The sequence below is a fragment of the Triticum dicoccoides genome, chromosome 3B (assembly GCF_002162155.2).
Source record: "Triticum dicoccoides isolate Atlit2015 ecotype Zavitan chromosome 3B, WEW_v2.0, whole genome shotgun sequence".
In the NCBI taxonomy this organism is placed as follows: domain Eukaryota; kingdom Viridiplantae; phylum Streptophyta; class Magnoliopsida; order Poales; family Poaceae; genus Triticum; species Triticum dicoccoides.
This window is the reverse complement of record NC_041385.1, coordinates 811,560,354-811,571,847: the sequence shown is the minus strand read 5'-3', so window position 1 is coordinate 811,571,847 and position 11,494 is coordinate 811,560,354. Positions and strand designations below refer to the sequence as shown.

General features: G+C 45.3%; 2 protein-coding genes across 3 annotated transcripts; both read left to right on the top strand.

Annotated features, from left to right (window-relative positions):
* The first annotated feature begins 3,426 nt into the window (after positions 1-3,426).
* On the top strand, positions 3,427-10,642 carry LOC119278637 (pentatricopeptide repeat-containing protein At1g09900-like). 2 transcript variants are annotated; one of them, XM_037559971.1, is made up of 4 exons: positions 3,427-5,940; positions 6,175-6,359; positions 9,076-10,012; positions 10,465-10,642. In XM_037559971.1, exon 1 carries the CDS (start codon positions 3,453-3,455, stop codon positions 5,463-5,465), a length of 2,013 nt encoding a protein of 670 aa, XP_037415868.1. In that variant the 5' UTR covers positions 3,427-3,452; the 3' UTR covers positions 5,466-5,940; positions 6,175-6,359; positions 9,076-10,012; positions 10,465-10,642. The 2 variants fall into 2 exon arrangements, with proteins under 2 accessions (XP_037415868.1, XP_037415869.1); XM_037559972.1 differs by lacking the exon at positions 9,076-10,012.
* Positions 6,390-8,509, top strand: LOC119278638. The gene has a single exon (XM_037559973.1). It carries the CDS (start codon positions 7,739-7,741, stop codon positions 8,438-8,440), a length of 702 nt encoding a protein of 233 aa, XP_037415870.1. The 5' UTR covers positions 6,390-7,738; the 3' UTR covers positions 8,441-8,509.
* Positions 10,643-11,494: the final 852 nt, after the last annotated feature.

Here is an 11,494-nt window from a genome sequence, read left to right as displayed (position 1 = left end):
TGAAACCCTAACTTCAAACCACAATCTAAACATTATAGGCGACATCGGCCATGATATCTATTCTAATGCAAGAAATTGAAGAAGAAAATAACGTGTATATAGCCTTTGATATCAAGTTCCTTGTATACTTCTGATCGGTGTTTAAGTTCCGGCTGATCTCCTTGATGCCAATATGATTTGGAGAGATGCAGCGACGCTATGTGTGACGGTCATGTGGGCCATCTCGACCAATCGCAACCGTTACACACACAATGAGGTGACTTACCAACCAAAGCAGTCTTTGGTACTCCCTCCGTTCGGATCTAGATACATTCATTTCCGAGACAAGTAATTTCGAACGGAGGGAGTACTAGTTAAAGAGCTCATTGGGGCACTGGAATTTCCTCCTGCTGTGAGGAAGAATGATCAAGCAAAGCCGACGAAATGGTCTATTCCTGTTGAGGGCCAGACTAAAATAAATGTTGACACAGCGGTGGGCATTTTCATTGGCGAGAGATTATGAAGGCAAATTTATCAATGCTAAATGTAAGGTACTCCTTCCGTTCTAAAATAAGTGTCTCAAACTTAGTTCAGATTTATATTAAAGCTATTACAAAGTTGAGACAGTTATTTTGGGACGAAGGGAGTGTATGAGAGTAGTTGACCCCTTGAATTTGGAAATTTTGGCATGCCGAGGTGCGCTACTAATGGCACGGGAAAGGGGTTACGCAGCAGTGATAATTGAAACTGATTGCTTAACTTGAAAACAGTTGTGGGAGAGCAGGTCCAAGGGGAAACCAGTAGGTTTTCACATTCTCTAGGAGTATAAGTCTTTGTAGAGATTAGCTTTCAAAAAAGAAAAAGTCCTTGCAGAGATTCCGCTATGAAACCATATACAGATGTATATAGATATATCTTAGAGTGTAGATTCACTCATTTTGCTTTGTACGTGGTCCATAATGAAATCTCTATAAAAACTTATATTTAGGAACAGAGGGAGTAGTTTGCAGGGATCTGAGCTTCGCCATACTAGTCGTACTATTAATTCTGTAGCATATACTTGTGCAAAAGAAGCTCTTTTATAGGCGAAAATGCGCTTTGGTGGCCGAGCACCGTGCAGGCCGGTATCACACCCATCTGTGCTCGTCGTGATCAGTGCCCAGCTGGTAGGCAGCTACTGTATTTGTAGTAGAACTGATTAAAGGTGTTCGTATTTGCTAGAAATTGAACAGTGGCAGCCCATGTATAATAGCAGGCACAGCAGTGCATGCACGGACGCCTGCGCGCACCCTGACAGAGACTAGTGTGAATGGCATGGGCTTTTGACTTCGCAAACACGTGCCATGACAGAGAGACGTTTTGAGTTGATCGTTGGGCATCTAGCCATTGCCGTCGTCTCACCAAGAGAGTCATTAGAGTCGATATATATAGTTGGGCACCCAGCTTCATAGGAGAGCTCATTTTCCATCCCAGCCACACCCAACTCAAACAGACTCGCCATGGCTTCTTCCTCAGTTCGATCCAGGGCCAGGGGACAACACCTGCCGCTCATCATGTGCTCATCTCCATAGCACGAGCCTGGTCTGAAAAACCAACAATTTTTGGTCAATGCACTTCATGAAATAAAACAACCACGAAAAAGGATGCGATCTTCAAGGCTAGTGCACCAAGACTGAAAACTATAGAATCAGTCGTATTGGGAAAAAACTCATCTGGCATAGTGCCACTGTCAAATACTGCAATTTAACCTTAACTTAACAATCCCAAAAATATAATGCAATCTTCAAGGCTAGTGCAGCAAGACTGAAAACTATAGAATCAGTGGTATTGGAAAAAAACTCATCTGGCACACTACCGATATCAAATACTGTAATTTTTTCCACAAAATGTGCACGATGTATTGTATACTGATGCAGAAATATACGAACAGAACGAACTCTTAAAACTCATCTGAATCATTCTCAGTACTAAAAGTGCAACCTAGCAGGGGGCATCCACTAACTGAACATTGGTCTCAGTACTAAAAGTGCGACCTAGCAGAGGCATCCACTAGCTGAACACTATAGACTAATAGAATCAATGGCAAGACGAGAATAATAATTTTTGTGCATGATTTTTTGATTGTTACCGCCAAGTCCAGCAGGAGCCTTTGGAGTTGTTGACGACGACACCCTCCGCATCTCCATCCTCTCTCATCGTTGCATTGGTCATATTCTCAGGAGCCATGTCGTTTGAGTCACCGACGACCTCGCTAGTACCATTGTACGAACCGACATTCTTGTCCTCCTCTCAGTCATGCAGTTCGCCGCTACTGCCGGCTATGGGAACAACAACGGACTCGACAGTAGCTGCTTCGCCGCCCAAAATATCCCACGCATCCACCCTAGGGACCAATCCGCAAGTCAACAGCGGCAACTATCAGATCCACCAAGAAACGGATTCCAGCAAAATCCCACGCCATGCAAAGTTCTGGATGCAAAAGAGCAAGAGCAAGAGAAACAAATTGGCACAATCGCTAGTTTTATACCCTGATTCGGCTTCCTCGAAGAAGAATTCGAGCCCATCCATGGCGATTCGCTGCTCGCCCAACCACCACGAGAAGGGGATGAAAATGGTTCTATTGGACAGAGAAAACTGACCACCGCTTGGGAGTTTTTCTTTTTTTGAGGTGAACCACCGCTTGGCAGTTAAGCTACTGGCAGCGCAAATGGGCCCATCGATCCAGATAATTAATGTCGCAGCAACCCAACCCGTCAAAGGGCGATTTTTCAAACCAGCCCAGAGAGGCACATGAGGTGCATGCGCAACAAAATGTGCCCCAGCCCACGTACAATGGTAGCACCCCAGCCCATCTTGCCATCGTATTTGTTATTAAGAGCTGTCGTATATATGCGATAAAAGAGGTAAGCACACATCGCGACGCTATGTTCTACGTCTCCAGATACCGGCCTGCAGGTGCTCAGCCACCAAAACGCCTCTCTCTTTTATAGGAGAGTATTGTTAACTACTCTGATGTAATCCCTGATTTTCCGAGTGCAGAAAGGAAAAATAGAAAACCAGAAATAAAAATCTGCATGAATCTTCGTGTAAAACCATACGGTCAGAGGTCGAATGAGATTTGAGTGAGATTAGCAAAACCATAAAAAAAAGTTACAACCTTCACACTTAACATAATACTCTCTTCGTCCAGAATTAGTTGTCGTTACCTCTAAATACTACTCTCTCTGTTCTAAAATATAAGAACATTTTTAACACTACACTAGTGTCAAAAATATTTTTATATTATGGAACGAATCAACGACAACTAATTCGGGACGGAGGGAGTATTTTTTGTAATCAACGTTAAAAAGATCAGGTGAAAGAGAGCAAGTTGACACAGTGAAAAAGTTCATTACACGAGAAGAACAAGCAATCTTGACTGGATGAGACAGAGACCACACCCAAACACTTATCTTTAGAGCACCACCTCGGCAATGGCCGCCGCTTTCTCCTCCTCCTCCTCCTCCTCGTCGCCGTCCACCGCGGCATCCGCCCACCACCCCTTCCCTTTCCCGGCCGCTCCAAGCCCGCCCATAGCCCACCGCCTCCGCCTCGGCATCCGCCTGGCCGCCTCCTCCAGGTGGGTGAGCCGCGGCAGGGCGCCGCCGGAGCGCGGCGCCGGCGCGGGCAACTCCATATGGGTCAACCCGGCCGCCCCGTCCCGGCCCGGCCAGGCCGGCCAGAAGCTGCGCCGCCTGGTCCAGCTCGGGGACCTCGACTCCGCGCTCCGCCTCCTCGGCGCCTCCTCCCCCGACCCGCCGGCCGTCGTCGCCTGCAACATCCTCATCAAGAAGCTCTGCGCGCAGCGCCGCCTCGCCGACGCGGAGCGCGTGCTCGACGCGCTCAAGGCGGCCGGCGCGGCGGACCCCGTCTCCCACAACACCCTCGTCGCCGGCTACTGCCGCGACGGCCGGCTGGCGGACGCCGAGCGCGCCCTCGCCGCGGCGGCCCGCTCCGGGGCCGCCAACGTCGTCACCTACACCACGCTCATCAACGGCTACTGCCGCTCCGGCAGGCTCGCCGACGCGCTCGCCCTCATCGCCTCCATGCCCGTCGCGCCGGACACCTACACCTACAACACCGTGCTCATGGGCCTCTGCGGCGCCCGCCAGTGGGAGGACGCCGAGGAGCTCATGGCCGAGATGGTCAGCAACCATTGCCCCCCGAACGAGGTGACGTTCGCCACGCAGATCCGCGCTTTCTGCCAGAACGGGCTGCTCGACCGCGCCCTTCAGCTGCTCGACCGAATGCCTGGGTATGGATGCACGCCTGACGTTGTCATCTACAGCACCCTGGTGAATGGGTTCTCGGAGCAAGGGCGTGTGGACGACGCCATCGAGCTGCTCAACGGCATGCTCTGCAAGCCCAACACTGTTTGTTACAATGCCGCGCTGAAAGGTTTGTGCATCGCTCAGCGTTGGGAGGATGTCGGAGAGCTCATTGTTGCAATGGTTAGGAAAGATTGCCTGCCAAATGAAGCGACATTCAGCATGCTAACCAGTTGCTTGTGCCAGAATGGGCTAGTTGACTGTGCAATGGAAGTCCTCGAGCAGATGCACAAGTATGGATGCAGACCCGATGTTGTCATTTACAACACGCTGATCTATTCCTTTTCGGAACAAGGGCGTGTGGAGGACGCGCTCAAGTTACTAAACAGCATGCCGTGCAGTCCTGACGTCATTAGCTTTAATGCCGCTTTGAAGGGTTTATGCAGAGCTGAGCGGTGGGATGATGCCGAGGAGCTTATAGGGCAGATGCTTAGGGAGGATTGTCCCCTAATTGAAATGACTTTCAATATACTCATTGATTCGTTGTGCCAGAGTGGCCGCGTAAACTACGCAATTGAAGTGTTTGAGCAAATGCCAAACTTTGGATGTACACCTGATATTGTCACATACAGTAGCCTTATTAATGGTCTTTCTGAACAAGGGCTTGTGGAATCGGCCATTGAGTTGTTTCAGAGCATGCCATGTAAGCCTGATATCTTTGGCTACAATGCTGTGCTGAAGGGTTTGTGCAGAGCTGCGCGATGGGAGGATGCTGGGGAGCTTATATCTAAGATGGCTAGAAAGGATTGCCCCCCAAATGAAATCACATTCAATATACTAATTAATTCCCTGTGCCAAAAAGGGCTTGTTGATCGTGCAATTGAGGTGTTCGAGCAAATGCCAAAGTATGGAAGTACACCTGATATTTTCACATACAATGCCCTTATCAATGGCTTTTCTGAACAAGGCCGTCTGGATGATGCCCGCAAGATATTAAGCACTATGTCATGCAAGCCCGATGCCGTTTCCTATAATTCTGCATTGAAGGGTTTATGTAGAGCTGAACGATGGAAGGAAGCAGAGGAAGTTGTGGCTGAGATGCTTAGAAAGAAGTGCCCTCCAAATGAAGTAACATTCAAGTATGCTAATCGATTATTTGTACCAAACAGGGTAACTTGAGTCAACCTTTTGAATCTCTTCACAAAATGCCAATTATGAAGTTATGCTTTGCCATATACACTGCCCCTGCCAAAGGTGATTTTGTAAGCAAGAGCCTGAAGGATGCCCTGGGTTATGAATCAGTGCACTTGTGCAGGCCTGCCACGGTCTGCTCTTGTGCTCCATCAAAGGATTTGTGTACACATGAGCAACAGGATAATGCCAGAGTTTCTGGTTGAGCTCAGTAACGAGAGGATAGTCCAAATAAGGCCTCTTTTGGTTAGGCCGGGATCATGGCCCATTCCATGCTAGCGACAGAAAAGTGCGGGGTAGGCAACCGGATGCGACGGGGCCACGACGGAGGCCTACATCTCTCTGTCAAACTTCCATTTCTCCTCTTCCCGCAACTTGCACAACCGAACTGAGAAGACTGTGCTGCCACCTACTTCTCTCCGGCCATGACGACAATGATGACTTTGTTCTCTCCTGTAAGGCTGTAAGTACCTACATCCTCCTCCGGAAATATATTGGTTCAGAGTAGAATCAGCTTTGTACTCGACTTTATTTGTGAAGAGAAACTGTCTTTAGTTCAACAAGTGCTACCAATGCCATTCTTATCATTCATGTTGTTACAAGAAAACTTTGTGTTATATAGATGCGCTAGCTTGCTTGCTTTCCTTCTCAAAGCATACACCAAGAGCCTGCTTAATGCATCCTCATTTTTTGGCAGCTTCTCATCTGTTTGATTCACATACTTCTGAGTAATTTTGAAAATCCATGGTTTCATTCATATCTGGGTGATTCTGTTTACGTACCTTTTCCATGGGAATTCTGGATGATGTGTATGTGTTACAATCCAAATAGCTGCTCGGTCAGCTTCTGAAGATGGGAAGTTCAGAGTTCAAGCAAACAAAGGTATCTTTCTGGAACGATATTTCCATTTCTTTGGCTCCACTTCTAGACTTTTCTAGTGTGGCTCTATTCTTTTTTGTTTCAATCATTTCTTGGATGATCCACTATGCTTTTCTTGATTGTATCAATCCATTATATATTCAGCAATCAAACTTAAAATTTAAACAGAAGAGTAGAAAGGAAATAATGAGCCTTCTGTGTTCTCTGTACAGGAAGAGTGGAAGACTGTAAAACAATGTAATCTTTATGGAAATTTGACCTCCCAAACTAATCCATTGGTTACCCCATTTCTATATCCGGCAAAGAATTTACAGTGCGCTCATACTAATGACCAGACTTGGGTAAAATACTAACTTACAAAATATTCAGCATTCTAATGTTTCAATCTAAGTTATACAGTACTACATCATACTAATGATTAGACTTGGGTAAAACACTAACTTACAAAGTATTCAGCATTCTAATGTTTCTGTTTTTGAGAAAGCATGAAAGCCGCATGTTTCATTCCATTGAAAAGTTAGGAAGAGACGCAGTACGCCCCAAATGGGCCAAAAAAGAAAACGATTACAGACTGACCTGTGGGCTTCCAGAAATGAGAGGTGGTATGTGATTACGTTTGTATCAACACTAGAAAACTTCAAAATCAGTAGTAAACAGGATTTGTTCGCATCCATACCTCTCAGTTCCAGAACAGAATCATTTGGCTGGCAAAAGAAGCAATAGCCTGAAAAGGAAAAACAACCTATTGGGATGCTAAACCTCACCAAAAAGAACTCATTGATGTTTGAGAATCAATTAGTCTACCAAAAAGAAATAGCATTATATGAAAAACATGGGGATAAAATGTTGCACAAATGAAAAGTTCTGTGTTCCTTGTGCGTTGTATCTTGTTTTCCAATACCTAAAAATGTTAGCTCTAAACCACGAGTATCCAACAAAAGAAAACATGCCTGATTAAATGAAGAACATGCGGTAGCCAGCAGCATTCCACTAGACAACAGCTTGAGCATGCAATTGTCTCAGGATCCACCACCAAACTACACCATTCATTATCAGCCCTTGCTGCCAATAAGTGGAACATGATAATGTGATGGTTCATCTCGAGGACAGCAGACATAATAAAAAACTGTAGTGAACATGAGAAGACTTTAGTGTTATGATCTCTATGCTTCTGCCAGATCTCAAGGCATAGCAGACAGCATCTGGGAGATGTAATGGCATGATTCTTCATGTCTACCAATCAGATGCTACATCACTGCTGTACACTTCTTCTGTATAAATAGACGGCAGCAGAACTGTACATACATCAAACAAGAAGCTCTTCTTTTCTGCTTCTCCTCCTCTCATCAACCACAGTACAGAGAAAAGCATCAAGCTCAGAGATGGCTTTCCACCTAAGATCGATAAGTTTGCCTTCTAGGCCTCACGTCAGTGAGACCGAAGTCGAGCAAGAACTCCACAGCCTGGAAGCAAGCATCTCTTCCTCCAATTCCATCAGCACGATGGGCGATGGTCTCAGGAGTCTTGCAAACATCTACGATGCTCTTGAAGAGATTATTTGCCTACCAAGCAACCAAGTTTGCTCCTCCCAGCAGAGGAACATGTTGGATGGTGAAATTGAAGGTTCTCTCGAGCTGCTAGATCTCTGCAGCTCCATGCAAGAGATCTTCGTCGAGATGAAAGGTATCATCCAGCAGCTGCAAGTGTCTCTAAGGAAAGGCGAGGATGCAGCCTCTCAAACCAAGATCCAATCATACACCCGCTTGGCAAAGAAGGCCAAGAAACATTTCAAGAAGACCGCGAAGAAGGCTCCTGCAGCTTGCAGGATAGTCATGCTGTTAGCCAAGGCCAGAGAGATCTCTGTCTTTCTGCTGGAGTCCACACTCCATCTCTTGTCGAAGCAAATCGAAATGCCTAAACAGTCTCTTGTTTCCAAGGCATTTCACAAGAAGGCAGCTGTTTGCAAGGAGGAGCAATTGTCAGGGCTAGAGTGCAGTATCGGAGATCTCGAGAGCGGAGTAGGACATCTGTTCAGGAAATTAGTCCAGAGCAGAGTTTCTCTACTCAACATCCTTAGCTCGTAGATACTCCCAAGTCACTCTTGATACTCTGATTGGCATCCGCCTTTTAAGGAATAGCTGATCTTCATACAGTTTTCCCGTAGTATAAATGTAAATGATACTATAGAAAGAGAAACAGAAGTTTTGATCCATTTCATGCTCGATGTGTGTTTTGTGAGCCTACTATACTTTATTTTAATGTCCTTAGTTAGTGGATCTTGCTTCCTGTGCATGAAACATGCCAGATCAAAGTCACTGGGTCTAAACTTGTTAGCAGAATCAATCAATTTTATTATCCAGATTCTCTACCACCACCACCACATGTCCACATGGCTGTGCAGTCTGGCACTACAACTGAATATATTTATTGTTTCATACAACAAAGTCTAAATTAGTACTCTCAGGTTTTAGCATCGTCGACATCTATATCATTTAAGCATTTAAGGTGAAAAAATAACAAAAACATTTATCTTAGAAGCACAACCTTTTGCATGTCCTACAGGATTAACAATAATCTGAGCAAAACGCAATCCAACCTTTTGCACTGATATTGTCACGTACAGTAGCTTTATTAATGGTCTTTCTGAACAAGGGCTTGTGGAATCGGCCATTGAGTAATTTCAAAGCATGCCATGTAAGCCTGATATTTTTGGTTACAGTGCTGCGCTACAGGGTTTGTGCAGAGCTGCGCGATGGGAGGAAGCAGATATCTAAGATGGCTAGAATGGATTGTTCCCCAATGAAGTCACATCAATATATTACTAATCAATTCCTTGTGCCAAAAAGGACTTGTCGATCGTGCAATCGAGGTGTTCGAGCAAATGCCAAAGTATGGAAGTACACCTAATATTTTCACATACAATGCCCTTATCAATGGCTTTTCTGAACAAGGCCGTACGGATGATACCCGCAAGTTATTAAGCACTATATCGTGCAAGCCTGGTGCCGTTTCCTGTAATTCTACATTGAAGGGTTCATGTAGAGCTGAACGATGGAAGGAGAAGCAGAGGATGTTGTGGCTGAGATGCTTAGAAAGAAGTGCCCTCTAAAGGAAGTAACATTCAATTATGCTAATCAATTGTTACCGAACAGGTTAACTTGAGTCAACCTTTGAAATTTCTTTAAGACAATGCCAATAATATGAAGTTATGCTTGGTCAATCTACATTGCCCCTGTGTAAGGTGCTTTTGTAAGCTAGAGTCTGAAGGATGCCCAATCAGTGCACTTGTGCAGGCCTGCCACAGTCCGCTCTTATGCTTCATCAAAGGATTTGTGTAGAAATGATCAACATGTAAATGCCGGAGTTTCTTGTTGAGATCAGCGTTGAGAGGGTAATCCAAATAAGGTCTCTTTTGGTTAGGCTGGTTATAGCCAGGATCATGGCCTGATCCATGCCAGTGACAGAAAATGTGATGTAGGCAACTCCGCAACTGGAGGCGACGGGGGCAGAATCGACAGAGCCTACACCTCTCTGGCAAAATTTTAATTTCTCCTCTTCCCACAACTTGCACAACTGAAGTGAGATGACTGCCGTCACCTACTTCTCACCGCACATGACCTCCGGTGGCAACGACAACGGTGGCTTGGTTCTCTCCTGTAAGTACCCACACCCTCCTCCGAAAATCTAGGGTTTGAGATTTCCATCTCTCCCTTCTGATTCTTGTGTTGAGCGCCCCTGATTCTTCTCCTTTCCCTGCTTGAAAGAATTGGCAGGCATGGATCTTGGGCTGGAACTAGTTTATTATGTATCAATATGATGTACTGCATGTTGCTGCTTTTACTAGACATGCCTCTTTTTACCAATTGATGTTTGTCTCCTGTATTGATTCAGAGTAGAATCAGCTATGTACCCTTTGCTCTTGTGAAGAGAAACTGTCTTTAGTTGAACAAGCGCTGCCGAAGCCATTCTTAAAAAACTGTGTTATATACATACCTATATAGATGCGCTAGCTCTGCTTGCTTTCCTTATCAAAGCATACACCAAGAGCCTGCATAATGCATCCTCATTTTTCGCAGCTTCTCATCTGTTTGATTCACTGTTTATGCAGATATTGCAACTACTACTAGTCGGAGGGAGCTTCTTGATTAAGGAATGTACTATATTTTGTTGTAAGGAGAAAAGTCAGTTGCAACAAAGAATTATTTGATTTTCTGTCAGTTACCAAGTGATCTCAGATGTTTTGTTCTGTCTGAAATGGTTGAAAAAAATTAAAAAGCATTGTAATCCATGGTTTCCTTCATATCTGGGTAATTCTTCTCATGCGCCATCTCCACGGGAATTCTGGATCTGTATGTGTTACAATCCAAATACGTGCTTGGTCAGCTTCTGAAGATGGGAAGTTCAGAGTTCAAGCAAACAAAGGTATCTTTCTGAAACAATACTTCCATATCTTTGCCTTCTTAATCTTGTGTAGTTACTTGACAGTTCTAGACCTTGCAAGTGGGGCTCAGGAGTCTTATACTTTACAATATTCTATTTATTTCAATCATTTCTTGGATGATCTGCTAAGCTTTTCTTGATTGTATCAATACGTTATATATTCAGCAACCAAAATCAAGTAAGTTGACACAGTATACCTACAAGTAGGTTGTTCTAATTCCATGAGATGTATTGGTTTCTATCTCTGACCTTTACCCAAAAAGGCTTTCGCCCCGCTTTATAAATAAAGCAAACCGCCAAGAGCAACACATACAAGGACTAGTTCAGCACACACACACACACAACCAAGTTGCACAGGAAGAAGTACATAGGTTCTGCTGAGGGCACAACTCAACAAGCCCAAGAATAAAAGAGAACCAGGACGGTCCGGAGACACGTCCAAAGTCTAATCAGGATCCGGCGATGGCGGAGGAAGCGGAGGCGACAGGCGGACGGCCATCGAGCGGAGGTCGGCGATGAAGGCAGAGATGACTTCCCGGTCCCGAGGGCGGCTAAGTGGCCGCCAGAGTTGCAAGTAGCCAGACAGTTTGAAGAGAGCGTCAGTAGATCGTCGAAGAGGGATGCGCTGAATCACGAGTCTATTGCGGATCGTCCAGATGGTACACGCGATGGCCCCAATCTCAAGCCACCTAATGTGG

Bases quoted from the DNA above. Each gene is read 5' to 3' on its own strand.
- LOC119278637 (XM_037559972.1), top strand. From the start codon at position 3,453: ATGGCCGCCGCTTTCTCCTCCTCCTCCTCCTCCTCGTCGCCGTCCACC.
- LOC119278638 (XM_037559973.1), top strand. From the start codon at position 7,739: ATGGCTTTCCACCTAAGATCGATAAGTTTGCCTTCTAGGCCTCACGTC.